Source organism: Artemia sp. Qi Xiang Cuo, chromosome 10 (assembly GCF_049724085.1).
Source record: "Artemia sp. Qi Xiang Cuo chromosome 10, ASM4972408v1, whole genome shotgun sequence".
NCBI lineage: Eukaryota > Metazoa > Arthropoda > Branchiopoda > Anostraca > Artemiidae > Artemia > Artemia sp. Qi Xiang Cuo.
Genome location: NC_142803.1, coordinates 18,476,291 through 18,495,059, shown reverse-complemented (window position 1 = coordinate 18,495,059; position 18,769 = coordinate 18,476,291). Strand labels below are relative to the sequence as shown.

Here is an 18,769-nt window from a genome sequence, read left to right as displayed (position 1 = left end):
TGATAATACTTGAACTAGAACTGCCGGCTATAGAATCCAGAAAGTCTTTGCGGGCGTTGGGATTGTCAAGATTTTTCGGAGGATTCTAGACGCCAACTGCATAAGTAGGCTTTTCAGGCACTATCATAGGTACAGAATGCTGAGGGACAGTCTTGACACTTTTTTGTTCCGCAAAACTTTTAAATTCCATATAAAATTCATTTAATTTGCGAGTAAATGTCGCGGTAGCTTCCCCCGGAACCACCGGCACTTGATCTGATTCAAATATGACAAATCGGGGCAGGGTCACCTTTTCTCGTCACACATATCAAATGGTCACACAATATCTTGGACGTTGTCGCTAACTTTTGTCGTTCAGTAGGTCGCGTTGACATTGCAAGGACCCACAACGCTATCTTAGCCTCAACAATTTCTTCCGCCTTATAGAAATCGCAAGCGATTTCGTAATCGAGTCTATTGCACATCCCGCTTTTCTCGCTCGCAAAATAAAATTCAGCACAGAATTCAATATAAGTTTGTCGCTTGTCATCAAACAGTTCGTGGTGCCTTACTTACAAACTGTAAGTAAGGAGTGACCCGGCTTAATAGTAACCAAAACTCTAAAAGATGGGATACCAATAGATACCAATAGAACCTTAATAGAACCAATAGAACTATTTTGATACCGATAGATACATCAAAAGAATGTGATTTAAATGCTGATTTCAGATATACAAGTTTCATCAAGTTTAGTCATACCAATCAAAAGTTACGCGAGAGAAAATTTGGCTGATTTTCGAAAAAAAGGGGGAAAGAACCTCCAAAATACATAGAACCTTAACGAAAATCACACCATCAGATTCAGCGTATCACAGATCCCTACTGTAGCGGTTTCAAACTCCTTTCTGCAAAAATGGGGAATTTTGCATTTTTTGCCAGAAGAAAGATCACGGATGCGTGTTTATTTGTTTTTTTTTTTTTGTTGTTTTTCCCCAGGGGTAATCGTATCGACCAAGTGGCACTAGAATATCGTGGGTGGGCTCATTGAAACGGAAATTAAAAGTTCTAGTGTCCTTTTTAAGTGACAAAAAATGGAGGGTAACTAGGCCCCCTCCCACGCTCATTTTTTCCAAAAGTCACCCGATAAAAATTTTGAGATAGCCATTTTGTTCAGCAGGGTCGAAAATATGATAACCATGTCTTTTGGGATGACTTAATCCCACAAAGTCCCCCGGGGGAGGGCTGAAGGTTATGAACTTCACCCAATGTTAGCATATAGTATTGGTTATTGGGAAGTATACAGACGTTTTCAGGGGGTATTTTTTCTGGTAGTGGGGGGGGGTCGGGGGTTATGTGGGAGGATCCTTCCATGGAGGAAGTTTTCATGGGGGAAGGAGCATTGCCATAAAGGGGACGCCGGATTTCCCAGCATTATTTTAAAAAAGATCAGAAATTAAATAAAAAAAAAACAAGTTTTTCAACTGAAAGTAAGGAGCAACATCAAACTTAAGACGAACAGAAAATATTACGTATATGATTAGGTTCGCCCCCTAGTCAATACCTCGCTCTTTAAGCCAAAGATCTAGTAGTACATTTATAAGAGCTATTTATTCTAATTAACGGCCTTTGTTATTAAGGGGTAATTTTTAAAGAATTGGAACATAATTCGAACTTTATCGTAAAGAGCGACTTATTGACCAGGGGGTGAACCCCCTACGTATTAAAAATATATGAATATAGAAATTCGTTACGTAAGTTAATTCGTAAGATACGTATATTTATTACTAATAAAAACGTTCGTAAATAAAATTAAACAACTTTCTAAAAATCCATTTAACCAAATAAAAGTAAAATTAATATGCAAATTTTGTTTTAATTATTCATGTACGGTGAGCCAAAATCAAAACCTGCATTAATTCAAAAACGTTCAAAAATTAAATAAAAAAAAGAAGTTTTTTAAATGAAAGTAAGGAGCGACGTTAAAACTAAAACAAACAGAAATTATTCCATATATGAAAGGGGCTGTCCCCTCCTCAACGCCTCGATCTTTAAGCTGAAGTTTGACTTTCTCACAACTCTATTTTTTAAAAATAAAAAACTTCAGCGTAAAGAGTGAGGCGTTGAGGAGGGGACAGCCCCTTTCAGGTATGGAATAATTTCTGTTCGTTTTAAGTTTTAACGTCGCTCCTTACTTTCAGTAAAAAAACTTTCTTTTATTTAAAAACAAACAAGTAAATGTCGCGGTAGTTTCCCCCGGAACCACCGGCACTTGATTTGATTCAGATATGACAAATCGGGGCAGGGTCACCTTTTTCTCGTCACACGTATCAAAGGCTCACACAATATCTTGGACGTTTTTACTAACTTTCTGTCGTTCAGTAGGTCGAGTTGACATTGCAAGGGCCGACAACGCTTTCTTAGCCTCGGCAATTTCTTCCGCCTTATAGGAATCGCAAGTGATTTTCGTAATCGAGTCTATTGCACATCCCGCTTTTCTTGCTCGCAAAATAAAATTCAGCACAGAATTCAACATAAGCTTCTCACTTGTCATTGCGTTACGGAGTGATTCCGGAGAGAGCAAAGTTCGTGGCCGGGCCAGTTTTAAGTCGTCAATGAGAAGATATTGAAGATAATGAAAGTGAATGAGATATGGTGTAATGCCAAAATGTAATGAAATGCCGGGGGTGAATAATATTCGACTACTGATGTCTGCTATAAAACAGTTAACAGAACCTGTGAGAAGTGCCGGTACCCAAATCACCTTTCAAGCAGTTTAAGGAATCAACGTCCAGCCGGTACCGATACAGCTCTTGTGTTTGTTCCCGCTTTCTTCTGCACAGGCTGTCGCTGAATTACCGAAAAATTGGATAAAATTTGGCTAATAGATTATTTTCTAGAATTCTAAATAAAAAATTACTGAAGACACAGAAATGTCGTACCTGTTGATGCTACCGTATTAATACATCCAAACAAAGCTATCTATAATTGGTCCATAACAATAAGGTCACTTTATATTTTTATCCGTAGCAGAGTAGGCTATTGTGAAATTTCTGTAATCACTGATGGTCACTAAATATATTAAATTTCGAGGCACTGAATTAATACGATTTCAAAGCAGGTTTTAAAATTCAATAAATCCAAACAGGTGTCATCACTCTGTAGATATATGCATATATATATATATATATATATATATATATATATATATATATATATATATATATATATATATATATATATATATATATATATATATATATATATATATATATATATATATATATATTGAGAAAAAAACTTTCTTCGCTTTACCATACATCCCGAAACTTGGCGATAAACTTGGAAAAATTTTAAAAAAAACATAATCTCTCTGTTTCTTTCAAAATAAAAGAAAAAGTTGAACACTCTTTCAACTCAGGAAAGGATAAAACGGACCCTGTATTGGGTAGTGGTGTCTTCAGAATCCCGTATTCTTTTGGGAAATTTTACATTGGTAGGACCCATCAACAACTAGGTGAACGATTGCATCAGCACAAAACTTCAATAGATAAGTCCCTGAGATTAAAAAATAACAATGACAACTTTTGATTCGGCATTGGCTTCGCTTTTTCTCATAAATCCGACCCATCTGGTTGTGTTTGACGAGGCAACCTTAATGTCAACTGTAAATGGCGTACCACAAACTTTTAAAGAGGTAATTGAGATAAAAAAAAATATATGAACCAAAATTTAGCAATAAATAGAGATACTGGAGATATTTCATTAAGCCCAATTTACGACAGTTTCATTTTGACGGACTCAATCAATACTTTCACCCGGTATAACTTAAAAGAACCTATTTGCATATCTAATGAAAACCAAAGCTGTAGACCAGCTAAAACGATTGCAAGGCAAAAGATTCTTGCCCAATCATCTTGGTAAATTCTTTTTCATTGATTCCTGCCTGGTTTTTATTCAGTGTCTGTTCTGTCTTTGTAGGGTAAACTTCGAAATGTTAGATTTTCGTTTTTTTTCTTTTTTCGTCTCCTTTTTTGTTTAGCACTGAGGACGACTTGGTGGAGGTCCTTGTCGAAACATTTGCTCATATTTTTTCTTCTTCATGGTTTTGCCACTGGCTGACAAAATCCTCGTTTGTTCACCCTTTTTGATTTTATTTTTCATTTTGTTTGTTTCTTTCCTCTCGGAGTTTCATTTGTCATGTATAGCCAGTGTGGTCTAAGAATGTATATATATATATATATATATATATATATATATATATATATTTATATATATATATATATATATATATATATATATATATATATTTTTTTATATATATATATATATATATATATATATATATATATATATATATATATATATATATATATATATATATATATATATATATATATATATATATATATATATAACGTTTGTTAGTATATATTTTGATTTTAATTTATTCATAAATGCAAAGCAGCTAGGATCAAACCCCGGGCCCGTATTAATAGCACGAAATTGGCTATGAAATGTCGAAACTCTACAAGATCAGTAAAATTACCCAAGAAATATTGATTGGATAAAGGAGATCTGAAAAATGAATCTTTTAGGTTAAAAACATGTTTTAAGCTCTTATTTGCTTTGGAAAACAGAGGGAATTGTCTAAAATAATGTGCATGTGGAGTTTATCACATGCATTATGTTCATGATCACATACAATTGATCAATGATCACAGTTGATCACTAGCACTTGCCAATTAATAAATTGTTTATCTTTTCTAGGTGTTTACTGTCTTAATGGCAAGTGGAAGAAATCTACAGTGTACTTATTCTCCAATACTAATATAATTGGTTTTTGTTAACTTTAGGGAATAAAATCAGGCTTTAATCAGCTTTAGTTTTCTCTTCTGGCTTAACTTTTTATTTACCGTTTTTGTATTTGCTGATAAAAAATACAAATCAATGTGTATTGTCAGGGTGATAAACATATGCTGATATTTAGTCCTTAAAGTTTCAATATTTTTCCATTTATTAAAGTTTAAAAAGTGAAAATATTTAAATTAAATTTTTCTTCAGTAAAGTGCAAATTATGCTCTGGTCTTGAAAAGGCATGGAGGTTGTCAGAAAGACTCATGTTACTTGTTTTGAGTTTGACTTGATTGTTTAGCGTAGTTTAAGTTCGTTTTGGGTTTCATTTATTTATTGATGGTGATTCGTGGTTGTTTACGCTTGGTAGACTATTTGGTTTTATTTCTGCTAATTGTTTGTTTAATTTTCTTTACTTTTCGTTGAAAATCTTTTTTTGTGGAAAAAGTTTTTTAAGTTAATTTCTATTCGTTTTTATTAACATTGTGTTTTTCATGGAAAAAGAAAATGATATTTTATATCTTCTCAGTTTTTTTCCTGTAAGAATCTATAGTTTGACTTACTGTTTGTGTGTTGGAGAAATTGTTTCAACAGTTTTTGACAACATATACCCTTTTAAAAATCTTAAGAACAAATACTATTATTTTATTTAGTTTCATACCTCCTCTAGATGACCTGAAAAATAAAACCTTAATACCATTCCCAAAAATTCTAACTATACTCTTTGCCATCTGGATACACTTGCACTCTTTTGATTTAGATAAGTTGTAAGAGCAGAAGCAGTAATAGAAGTAGCCCTCGAAGTTGCAATTTAATACACTCAATCGTTCTTGGGATATTGCTAGGATGTCTTAATGGGAACCAGCATACACACAGTGCCTTTCGATTTAGTTTTGAAGCAACATTTAGTACCGTCCAACTATTCTGAACAAAATGGCTGTCTCAAACTTTTTATTGGAAGTTTTTGGAAAATTATAGGCTAAGGAGAAGGACTTCTTGTCCTCTAATCACCTTTGACTCTTAGAAAGGGCACTAGAACTTCTAATTTCCAATCGAAAAAGCTCCCTAAGAAGTTGCAATGATATTACTAGCTGTGATAGACCAGTGCTGCCTATGATATTGCTTATAGGCCCTTTTGAAAAACCTCTGGCTATATAATCTTTCGTTTGATTCAAACTCCTAAACGTTCCCCAAAAATTTATCTTAATACCCTAAGTGTCATTAGTCACAATAACCATAGAAGTAGTGCTGGAAGTACACACATAGTGCCTTCTGGCTAGTTCAAAATCCGGCACAACTTACCCTCAAAGGTCTAACTTAATGGTGTAAGCTGTTTTTGAGATATTGCTTTGTCACCCTTTCGACAATCTACATGCTCATAAGTTGTTTTGATTTAGTTCAACATTCGCCAATACACGATGAAAGTTTCAGCTTAATACCATCAATCGTTTCTGAAGCATTGCTGGTACGTCCTCTAGACAACCTGTGTTGTCATAATGTGTTTCGATTTTTTTCAGTACATTTTTAATTTTACCCGAACTGTTGTAGCAGTAGTAGTAACATCAGAAGACTTAATAGTAGTGATATTAGCTTTAATAGCAGTAGTAGAATTAGTAAAAGTAGCAGTAGTGGTAGTAGCAGTAGTAATAGTAGTAGTATGTATAGAAACAGTAGCATTAGGATGCAAATATTGTCTTTTAGTAATTCAACATCCCCCACAACAAGCCCTGTAAGTTTCAACTTCACACACAAAACTGTTTCTAATATATTGCTGATATGCCCTCTTGAGAACCTGCATACAGACGGTGTGTTGTAGTTCACTTCACCTCCCCCCCCCCTTATAAATTTCTGGAAAACTTCACCTTCATACTCTTAGGACTAGCAGCATTAAAATACTGCCTTTTGGTCAGGTGAACATTCCTCTCATCAAGTCCTGGAAATTTCAAATTGCTAAAAATTAGCCATTGCTGTGACATTGCCGATATATCCTTTTGATAATTTGTATATAAAATATGCTTCTTGAAATTTTCAACTTAATGCTCTTAGCCTTACAAATAGTTGTGATAGAAGTAGTAGTTGCAGTAATATTAATAGTTGTAGTAAAGCTAGTAAATGTAGCTGTGGTAATAGTATTAGTAGTAGCGTGCCTATATTGGTCAATTGGTCAATTGGCCTTTTGGTCAATTGATGTTCTCCTTTAAGCATTCTTTGAAAGTTCCAACTTAATACCCAAATGAATTCTTGTGATACGCCCTTTTGACAATTTGAATCCACATGCGAGGGGCGTTCAAAAAGTTCGTAGAACTGCAAACAAAAATTTATTTCATAAAAACAAAACCATCAGTCTCCCTTAACTTCAACGCACTTAGACCACCGATACTCAAGTGCCGCAATTCCAGCATGGAAGAAGTCTTGTGACTGGGAATTGAACCACAGATCCACGGTGGATATCAGCTCCTCATCGTCACCAAAACGCTTTCTTTCCTCGAAGGTCGGACTTCATGGCACGAAACAGGTGGAAGTCGCTTCGGGCCAGATCCGGACTTTTGGGTGGGCGAGCCAACTGTTCGAAGCCATCTGATTGATTGTGGCTTGTGCCACAGCGCATTGTGATGAAGAAGGAGAACACCACGAGTTAGCATTCCTCGCCTCTTCGTCTTGATTTCCTAGCGCAATTTAACCATCAGATCCGAGTAATAGGCACCAGAGATGGTAGACCTTCTGGGCAAGTAGTCGATTAGCAGGAGACCTTTCAAATCCAAGAAGACTGATGCGATCACCTTGCCTGCAGAGGACTGGATCCGAAACTTTCTTGGAGGCGGCGAGTCACTGTGTTTCCACTGCATGGAGGCGATCTTGCTCTCAGGGTCCCAGTGGTGTACCCAGGTCTCGTCGGCTTATTTGGCGACCATGGAATACTTGGGAGTATCTTGCTGGTACACCTTGGCCAACCAATCTGTGATTTTTCTAGCCGAAGAACCTTCTTTGACAAGGAATTTGATCACTGCTCTGTACTCGATCAGTGACGAATCCATTTCTACAGTGATTCAATGACTTTGGAGTCTTCTTATACCTGAAACGACAAAGCAAAGTGAACAGTTTTCAGGCTGTGAATATCATTTTCTTAAATAAGTATGCATGCAGGGTTAGAACTTATTACGTCATTTCGAAGTGTTCCGTTCTACGAACTTATTGAACGTCCCTCGTGATGTCTTTTGATTTAGTTCAAATTTGCAATCAATATTCTGTCAAATTTTCACCTTCATACGCTGAATCTTAATAGAATTAATAGGATCTTAATAGGATGCCCCCCCTGGAAATTTGGGACTATAAAGTAAATTATAAGGAAACCAAAGGAATAGAGAAGAATAGGGGAAAACTATGGAAAAATGTGTGTTGCCCCATTGTTGGCTGCCCGCCAATATATTTTGACCATTAGTAAGGAAAATGAAAGTTTTAATTTGTGACTGAGTGACCACTTCGAGTTTTCCACAAATATTTTTTCTGTATGATTTTGTTGGAGCAACGAAAAAAAAAATCAAACTCTTCACAGTGATGCTTGTCAGTAACGAAAGTATAAGAGCATTCATTATGATAACATTCATTAAGAGAATCAGCTTTTTATGGTGGTCTTAAATATGTATTTGTTTATTAGTAATTGCTGCAGTTATTAGTACACAAGAAAGTTCGTATAATAGTAGAAAGCACAAGGGAAACAACTTAATAGGGGGCAATTTTAGTAAAAATATACTCCCAACGTTTCCTTGCACTGCCAGAGCACCCTTGAGCTAAAATTTCAAGTCATTATAATCAGAAATGTTTCCCCTAAACGGAATGCTGGGAATTTCTGTATTTTCCCCTGAATGGACATGTTTTTATGTTTTATTATCATTTTTTTTTCCAGGAGTGATTGTATTTATCTAGTTGTCACTCTTAAAAAGATTTAATTTTTTACTACTGTGTAAATATAAAGCTGTCAAATACATTGGTTTTTGGTATTCGAAATTAAACTAAATATATTGACTTAAAAATGTTTATTTGATTTTCTTAATCTTTGTTTTAATGTTTTACTTTGAACTAAGTACTTTAATAATGCTTTACTTCTCACAAACACTTAGTCTAAAGGCATTAAATATTTTAGTGTTTGATAACCAAGTTCGAAACTGTTGAGATTGTTAAAAAATATCCGTCCAACGCTTCGGCATTGCTTGACAGAACTGAATGCTGGGAGGTTATATCTTAGTTTTTGTAAGTAGGCTATTGTTTTGTGTATTTTTGTAATTACTTACTTTTTTCATTTTTATATACTTTTACTTTAATTGAAATAGTTTTTCCATTCCCTTTAGAAAAATGTTAGTTTCTAAGCTTCATTAAATAAAGAAAAAAAAACAAGTTTTTTCAACTGAAAATAAGGAGCAACATTAAAACTTAAAACGAACAGAAATTATTACCTATATGAGGGGGATTGCCCCCTCCTCAATACTTCGCTCTTCACGCTACAGTTTTTGCCACTTAAAAAAAAAAGTTACCTATTGTTCTAATTGCTCCTTAGTTTCAGTTGAAAAAACTCGTCTTTTTGTTTAATTTCTAATCGTTTTTTAAATAGCGCCAGGATACCTGGCTCCACCTCCACGCAAAAATCCCCCTCCCCCTAGAAATATCCTCTGGACATTTCAATTCTGGCAAAAATATACCCCGGACAATTACCCTTAACATATCAACGCGTAAAATTGAATCAGTAAAGAGGAAGCAAGACATATAAAAAAAACTTTGTATAGGAACTCTGGCTAATTCACCCAGTTTAAAATTTCCCCTGAAAAGTTCACCCCTGGAAAATTCCCTCTCCATTGAAAATTCTCCCAGCAGAGAATTCGTCTTCCCCTCCCACCCGAAAAATTTATGCATACTTCCCAATAAGAAATATAAACAATGGGCAAATTTTATAATCTTAAAAACCTTTCCCCACGCACTTAAGGGGGTCATTTTATGTCCAAAGATATAGCTATTGGGCCTTTCAAATATGCTGAACAAAAAAAGCTATATCAAAATTTTGATCGGACGATTTTGGAGAAAAAGTGGCGTGGGAAGGCCTAGTTGCTCTCCAATTTTTGGTCACTTAAAAAGGGCACTAGAACTAGAATGAACCATCTCCCGATGTTCTAGGTCCACTGGGTCGATACGATCACCCCTGGAAAAAAAAGAAAATTGCAATAAACACAAAACATAATCCGGGATCTTTCTTCTGGCAAAAATTGCAAAATTTCACATTTTTGTAGAAATGAGCTTGAAGCTTCTACAGTAGGGTTCTTTGATACACTGAATCTGATTATTTATTTTTCCTTAAAATTCTATGACTTCTAGGGGATCTTTTCCCCTTTTTTGAAAATCACACATTTTCTCAGGCCTGTAACTTTTGATGGGTAAGACTAAATTTAATGAAATTTATATATTTGGAATCAGCACAATAGGCCAATTCTTTTGATATATCTGTTGGTATCAAAATTCCGTTTTTTAGAGTTTCGGTTTCTATTGAGTCGTGTCGCTCCTTACTTACAGTTCGTTACCCCGAATTGTTTGATTATCCATCAAAAGCCAATTAGAGATCATTAAAATATTGATAGTTTTTTCTGCGCTACCAAAAGTATTGTATTCATAAAACTTTACAATTTCATGAAATCTAATTAAACAAATAGAAAAGGTTTTACAACTAAAGTAAGGACTTTAAAGTATTGGCAATCGTTTGAGTAAACAAAGATTAAACTAACTAAGAATAAACTAACAAAAACCCTAAATAAAAAAATGAACCACTCACCATAATCCGCGAATAACAAAATGCTATTTTTATTGGAGAATTAGAGCAGTTAAAGTAAAGATAGCTTCCAAAATTCATTAAATTCAGTTCACTAGAAAAGTATTGTGTATTGTCCATGTAAAGGGGGCTAGTTGGCCTCCATTCTGTTTGGTCAAATGAAAGAAGACTAAACTTTTAACTTTTGTTCGTCTGAGCCCTCTCCCGATCTTCTAGGGCCCTAGGTTCGATACAACCATTCTGGAAAAAAAACACATCCATGATCTTTCTGTGGGATAACATATAAAATTTTAAATATATGTAGATGAGAGCTTGAAACTTCTGCTGTAGGGTTCTCTGATTAGTTAGAAAAACAGGCTCAGTCTTAACTTACTGTAAAGTAGGCTAAGTTGGTGACCCTGTTCGAACCCCTGAACTAAATTATTGTCAAGGCCGTATCAAGGCAAGAAGATTACAGGATTTGAGCCCTCCTCCTTCCAAAAAATGTTTTGACTCGTGGATACATAACAAAAATGCTTATAAACAAATTTTCGATTGAAAAGTTTTATTGTAACCTCCCTTCCCCTGCCGAAACCTGCCTTCCCCTGGCTGACTATGATGCTAAGCAGGTAGTTTAACGCATGCGCAATAAGCACGACGTCATAGATTACGGTCCCAGGAGAGAAGAGGATTTGTTGCGGTATAATTTTGTCAGATAACCCTGCGAAAAATACCCCCTCCCATGGAAAATACCCCCCAGAAAATATCCCCCCCAAGGAAAATATCCCCGGATAATACCTCCCCAGAAAATATCTCCCCCCGGAAAATACCCTCCCCGGAAAATCCCCCCTCCCCCCGTTGAAAATGCACCTAGGGGGGGGGGTAAATTATTCGGACAGTTTGAAGTCAGGAAACTATTCTTACTTCATAATATGCAGAATAATTGTACCTAACACATTTTGCTAACAGACCAGGTATACTTTAACCCCTCCCCCCCCCCTAATATGCAAATATATAGCCCAAATAAGTTTCTAAAGTAACGAAGAAACTAACAAAGAAACCGGTTTGTTCTCGAATTTTACACATCGTAAACTTGAGTGAGTGGCGTATCAAACAGTTTGCGGTAAGGAACTGTAAGTAAGGATCGACCCTGCTCAATGGTAACCGTAACTCTAGATAGCGAAATGTTGATACCAATAAATATACTAAAGGAATCGGATTTTAATTCTGATTTCAAATATATAAGTTTCATCAAGTTAAATCTTACCTATAAAAAGTTAAGCGCCTGAGAAAATTTGGATGATTTTCGAAAAAAGGGGGAAAGACCCACTAAAAGTTATAGAACCTTAATGAAAATCAAGCCATCATACTCAGAGTATCAGAGAACCCTACTGTAGAGGTTTCAAGCTCCTATCTATAAAAATGTAGAATTTTCCATTTTTTGCCAGAAGAAAGATCACGGATGCGTGTTTATTTGTTTTTTTTTCTTTTCCCCAGGGGTGATCATGTCGAACTAATGGTCCTAAAATATCGCGAGAGCTCATTGGAACGGAAAATAAACGTTCTAGTGTCCTTTTTAAGTTACCAAAAAGATTGGAGAGCAACTAGGCCCCCTCCCACGCTCATTTTTTTCCCAAAGTCATCGGATAAAAATTTTGAGATAGCCATTTTGTTCAGCATGGTCGAAAATATTATAACTATGTCTTTTAGGATGACTTAATCCCTCGAAGCCCCCAGGAGGAGGGCTGAAAGTTATGAACTTTACCCAATGTTAACATATAGTATTGGTTATTGGGACCCGGCTCAATGGTAACCGAAACTCTGGAAAACGGTATTTTGAAACAAATAGATACATAAAAAGAATTGGATTTTGATGCTGATTTCAAATATATAAGTTTCATCAAGTTTAATCTTACCCATCAAAAGTTACGCGCCTGAGAAAATTTGGCTGATTTTCGGAAAAAGAGGGAAAGACCCCCTAAAAGTTATATAACCTTAATGAAAATCACACCATCATATTCCACGTATCACAGAACCCTACTGTAGAGGTTTCAAGCTCCTATCTACAAAAATGTGGAATTTTCCATTTTTTGCCAGAAGAGAGATCACGGGTGCGTGTTTATTTTTTTTTTTCCCCAGGGGTGATCGTATCGTATGTTTTTTTTTTTGTTTTTTTACCCAGTGGTCCTAGAATATCGTGGGAGGGCTTATTAGAATGGAAATTAAAAGTTCTAGTGTCCTTTTTAAGTGACCAAAAAAATGGAGGGCAACTAGGCCTCCTCCCACGCTCATTTTTTTCCCAAAGTCCCCTGATCAAAATTTTGAGATAGCCATTTTTTTCAGCATGTTAGAAAATATTATAAGTATGTCTTTTAGGATGACTTAATCCCCCGAAGCTCCCGGGAGGAGGGCTGAAAGTTATGAACTTTACCCAATGTTAACATATAGTATTGGTTATTGGGAAGTATACAGTACAGATGTTTTCAGGGGAGATTTTTCCTGGTAGTGGGGGGGGGGAGGTCGAGGGTTATGTGGGAGGATCTTTCTATGAAGGAAGTTTTCATGGGGGAAGGGACATTGCTATGAAGGGGACGCCGGACTTCCCAGCATTATTTGAAAAAGATCAGAAATTAAATATAAAAAAACAAGTTTTTCAACTGCAACAGCAGCAACATCAAAACTTTAAACGAACAGAAACTATTACATATATGATTGGGTTCACCCCCTAGTCAATACCTCACTCTTTAAGCCAGAAATTTTTTAAGTACTTTCATAAGAGCTATTTATTCGAAGTATCGGCCTTGGTGATTAAGCAGTCATTTTTAAAGAATTGGAATAAAAACCAAAATCTCGATTAAAGAGCAAGGTATTGAGTAGGGGGCGAACCCCCTAATATACGTATTGAAAATATATGAATATAGAAGTTCGTTACGTAAGTTAATTCGTAAGTTACGTATATTTACAACTAATAAAAACGTTCGTAAATAAAATGAAACAAGTTTCGAGAAAGCCATTTAACCAAATAAAAGTAAATTAATATGTAAATTTTGTTTTAATTATTAATGTACGGTGAGCTAAGATAAAAGACTGCCTTTATTCAAAAACGTTCAAAAATTAAATTAAAAAAACAAGTTTGTTTAACTGAAAGTAAGGAGCGACATTAAAACTTAAAACGAACGGAAATTATTCCGTATATGAAAGGGGCTGTCCCCTCTTCAACGCCTTGCTCTTTACGCTAAAATTTGAATTTTTCACAACTCTATTTTTTTTAAACGATAAAAAACTTTAGCGTAAAGAGCGAGGCGTTGAGGAGGGGATAGCCCCTTTCATATACGGAATAATTTCTGTTCGTGTTAAGTTTTAATGTCGCTCCTTACTTTCAGTTAAAAAAACTTGTTTTTTTCATTTAATAATACATAAGAACCGGAATTTTCAATGGACGGAGAGCCGGATTTCCCAGTATATTTTTTAAAAACGATCAGATATTAAATGAAAAAAAAACAAGTTTTTTCAACTGAAAGTAAGGAGCAACATTAAAACTTGAAACGAATAGAAATTATTACGTATATGATAGAAGTTGAATAATAAATAATATCTGTAAGTAATTAAATAAGAAAACCAACAAGGTTTTCAACTGAAAGTAAGGAGCAACAACAAATCTTAAAACGAATTGAGATTATTACGTACAATAAAAGGGGTTGCCTCCTCGTTAAGACCTCGCTCCTTACACTAGTGTTTTTTTTTAGAATTTTAATCAAAGCTTATTGTTCTAATTAAACGGCCACTGTGTTTCAGAAATCGTTCTTAAAGAATTAGGACAAAAAGTCAAGGCGTTAGCGTAAAGAGCAAGCTCTTGTGGAAGGGGCAACTCCATTCATATACGTAATCATTTTTGTTCGCTTTAAGTTTGTATGTTGCTGCTTACTTTCAGTTGAAAAAACTTGTTTTTTTAAATTTAATTTCTGATCGTTTTTAAATAATACCGAGAAATCCGGCTCTTTCTCCATGAAAAATTCCGATACTTGCGTATTATACACAATTCACTCGAATTTGCGATGTTTAAAACTGGAGAACGAACAGTTTTCTTCATTAGTTTCTTTGTTACTTTAGAATCAAATTTGGGCTTAATGTTTGCACATTAGGGAGGGGGAAGTATGGCGAGTCTGCATGCAGAATGTGTTAGGTACAATTATTCTTCATATTATGAAGTAAGAATTCTTTCCTGACTTCAAACTGTCAAAATACTTTACCCCCCCCCCCTCTTATGTGCAAGTATATAGCCTAAATTATATATTTCCCATCTATTCTGTCACTTATCTTTGTCTTACCTCGCGCTAAGCTTAAAGAAACTAAAGAAAAAACCGGTGTCTTCTCGAGTTTTACACAGCGTAAGTAGGGGAAGCCCTTATAGCACAGGGTGAAGTCCATGTATGTGCATTGACCTACTTTGAATACTAACTATAAAAGATCACAACCAATCAGAGGGCTAGAATCCGTGGGCGAACAAGATCACATGCCTCTTTCTAAACCAATCAGGGAGTTAGAAATACTGGGCGAAGTGACTTCAGAGCAGACTTCTGAGAATTTTCACATTGGTCAAGGAGGCACACTTGTGCCTCTATAAAGAGGCGACCCACCACAATGTTAAGTGATTTCAGGTCATAGAGGTCGCAGAGAGACGGCGGTAATCGCATTTTGTAGCCCAAGCTCAAACTAAGAAACTTGCAAAATTTCATCCTCCTCCGATTTTATCTTCATGGGGTAAACTGGGCCGGAGGTTTGGACCCTCCCACCCCAGCCCCCCTTTAACGTTGTCCGATTGGACTGAAATTTATAGTTTAAGCTTTTCTAGGGCCTGGGAGCTTTTCCTCGAAATTTTAGCTCAATCCGATCATTCCTTCCCTGTTTTCAAAAAACCAAATATCGCCACTTAAAATGCATTTCTTTTTTTTTCTTAGCCACGCCTACAGGCCACAGTTGGCAACGGATCCGGTTGAATGAGGACTCATTCGAAGCAGAATTCGACCTCTTAGGGCCTTTTGATATTTTCAGACCGAAAATATTATCCCCCGAATTTACATTTACGAAAAACCTTAGTTTTTTTCAAATAATACAGATAAACAGGTTAGACATGCTTTGTTATGAAAATATCTGCGCGTCAATTTTCATAACAAAGCATGTCTAACCTGTTTATGTGTATTATTTGAAAAAAACTACGTTTTCTAAAGAGTTAAAGAGGCTTAGTTACAAGGTCAACCCTTAAGATGTATAGGAATTAGGAGGCACAGTTGGGGGGGCTGTTAAAGAGGCTGAGTCACAAGTTCGAGCCTTAGAACGTACAGGGATTAGGAGGCACCCTGTACGACGTGGTTTGAGTATTCAGGAATGAAAAGCCTTAACACAAGAATGTTCAAGAGCGGGGGGTTTGGGGGCGGCAGCCCCCATCTTCAACTCCTGCTCTTTACGCTAAAGTTTTTATTGTTTAAAAAAAGAGTTGTGAGAAAGTCAAACTTTAGCGTAAAGAGCGAGGCGTTGAGGAGGGCACAGCCTCTTTCATATACGGAATAATTTCTGTTCGTTTTAAGATTTAATGTCTCTCCTTACTTTCAGTTTAAAAAACTTTTTTTTATTTAAAGGCTGCGAAAGCGGGGGTTTGGGGGCGGCAGCCCCCAACTGTGCCTCCTAATCCCTGTACGTTTTAAGGTTCGACCTTGTAACTCAGCCTCTTTAACTCTTTAGAAAACGTAGTTTTTTTCAAATAATTTTGCACAATAGATCCAAGAGGTCTTAGCAAGCATAACTAATATAAGGAAGGATTGTCAGTATAATTGTTATTAGTTTGAGAATAGAATTTAAGAAGAGAACAGTTTGACTATACTCCTATATTTATTCATGGAGATATATTGTAATAATGAGTGGAATGTTTACACTATTAGAAGTTGATAGTGGAGCTGGTAGCAGCAGCAATGATACAAGAGTACCAAATATTGTGGTAGAAATCACAAGAGGGTCACGGCTTTGTCTTAAGTGGGAAGAAGTATATGCAAGATACGTGTTATCATTGAGTAAATTTAAATTGAAGGACCAATTATTCTTCGTTGCAAAAGTTGATATAGCACATGTGAATAGACTTCAAAGTGCTTTAAATGCAATAATGAATTATATAGAGGACAATAAGTTATATCGGTAATTGTATATGTGTAATATATATTATTGTTGTAATTTTACACATACACAATAAAATTGTTTCGAAATCGAAAATGTTCCTTTTTTTAGATTTGTTTAGGTTATCGAATATTCTTGAACTAGAATAAATCGTGGTTAGTCTAGAGTCGGCAGTGGGGGTGTTAGGATTGAAAAATGAATAAATTTGGAAAGAGAGAATTAAGTCAAATCTTGTGATTATGGAAAAACTTTTGATTCTAGATGACGATTTTCTCGAATTATCTCTTCAACGGAAGATATTTTCTAAGGAAACGCTTGACAATATAATGGAGAATGATTCTCCAGTGGTGGACTATTGTATGAAGCTTTTACGACGTGACTCAAATGCTTTTACTCAATTTATTGATATATTAATTGAAACAAAGCAGAGCAATATCGTGGATATACTTTTGAATACGATGCCATAGATATTTTGCAGATGACTTTCTGTTCGAAACAGGTAATGTAACATCACAAAGTTACTGCTCTCTCTCTCTCCTATCCTCCTCTGAATTTATCGAAAGTGGATCAGTTCCTTTTTATATGGGAGAGAGTTGACAACGGAAACCAAATATGTTCTATACATGTCCACTATATATTTACACTCTTGGTAGTTGGTCATCATGTGAGAATTGTACAATTATTTATGAGTATAATGAAAAGTGCAAATTATACAATCCGCGTAAATTACATAGAGGATATGCAGTACAAATTAAAGGCTGTAATTCATGTCTTGAAGAGATTTGTGACTCTCACCCTAGAGGGCAACTATGCTCCAATTGTCACTAAGACAAAAGTGATCAGTAGGAGAATAATTATCCTGGTGTGATTGGAAAGAACCCCAAACGTAATTTTAGTTTATTTCTACGAGATTGATATCGTCGTGGTTTTAAATTATTTTGGGAGGAAGAATAAGGTCTACGATTCAACTGGTGGGGTAACAAGACAATTTAGTTTCTACGTCATCGTTGTGACAACACTGGCTATTATGACTATAAACCTGGTTATTTTTATTCGGCTGTTACCGAATGTGATTCATCACATGAAAACACTGTATGTGATATTGCTTCAAATAGACAAATTGAATAACGTGAATTTCACAATTTGAATGCAAATAAAAAATGTGACCCTGACTTTGCAGCCAATCAAGATCAATATACGGTGAATTCAAATGATCTACCAGCATTAAAGGTGATCGACAGTTGCCTATACATCGAAGAAGAAGAAACCTAAAGTGAAGAATAAAGACATTGTTGTTGTATATATAATTTTTTTTTATTAATAAACAAATTCGCATACATTTTTTAAGCACTTTACTCTTAGGGCACTAAAATCAATATTATACAGGTCTGAGAGGATATTTTTCACCATAAAATCATTCAGACGTGGATTTTCTACATAAATGTTGAGAAACTGCTTGTAAGTATAGCCGCGACATCTGAACACGAAATATAGTAGCGCATGAAAACCGCAACTTTCAAACGTCAGATCCAGCACTCTCTTTTGATTTTGAATAACAATTTTCCCACTGCTTTCAATATAGTTGTTGATGTGTGGAGTGTAGAATGTGTAGGGTAGGCCGAGAGTATAAAAAAATTCAATCGTGTTCATTGTTTGAAAGAGCCAATGGCCGGTATTCATAGTCGACGGACTGCTATTAGCAATGGTTAGGTATTGTTTGCACTTTGAATTTTTCCAAGGAAGTCCGATGGTAGACAATAGGATCTGTATTTGGACATGTAGGGGTCCATATTAAATACACTGATTATTTTACTAGTGTTCATGGTGCAAGGTCTAGTAGAACACTGCCTTCGGGAGTGATTTCCTAATAGGTTTCAAATTTATTTACTGAGATTAGGGCAATACTCTCAATTAATGGGTCGGCAAATGTACACTCTAAACGCACACTCCCCGTTCGTACTATACTCATATCTTGAGTGCCAGACA

The 18,769-nt window shown here is 35.5% G+C and overlaps 2 protein-coding genes across 2 annotated transcripts in view; both read left to right on the top strand.

The window, feature by feature from the left end:
- Window positions 1-4,856, top strand: part of LOC148947539 (carotenoid-cleaving dioxygenase, mitochondrial-like) — a 197,680-nt gene extending 192,824 nt beyond the window's left edge. The window contains exon 11 of the mRNA XM_089095298.1: window positions 4,747-4,856. The gene's annotated coding sequence lies outside the window, so the exon portion shown is untranslated. The remainder of the gene's footprint in view (window positions 1-4,746) is intronic.
- A 4,109-nt stretch (window positions 4,857-8,965) lies between these two features.
- Window positions 8,966-18,769, top strand: part of LOC148947538 (uncharacterized) — a 49,382-nt gene continuing 39,578 nt past the window's right edge. The window contains exon 1 of the mRNA XM_089096138.1: window positions 8,966-9,078. Within this exon, the coding sequence (XP_088952264.1) occupies window positions 9,052-9,078 (27 nt within the window). The 5' untranslated portion in view covers window positions 8,966-9,051. The remainder of the gene's footprint in view (window positions 9,079-18,769) is intronic.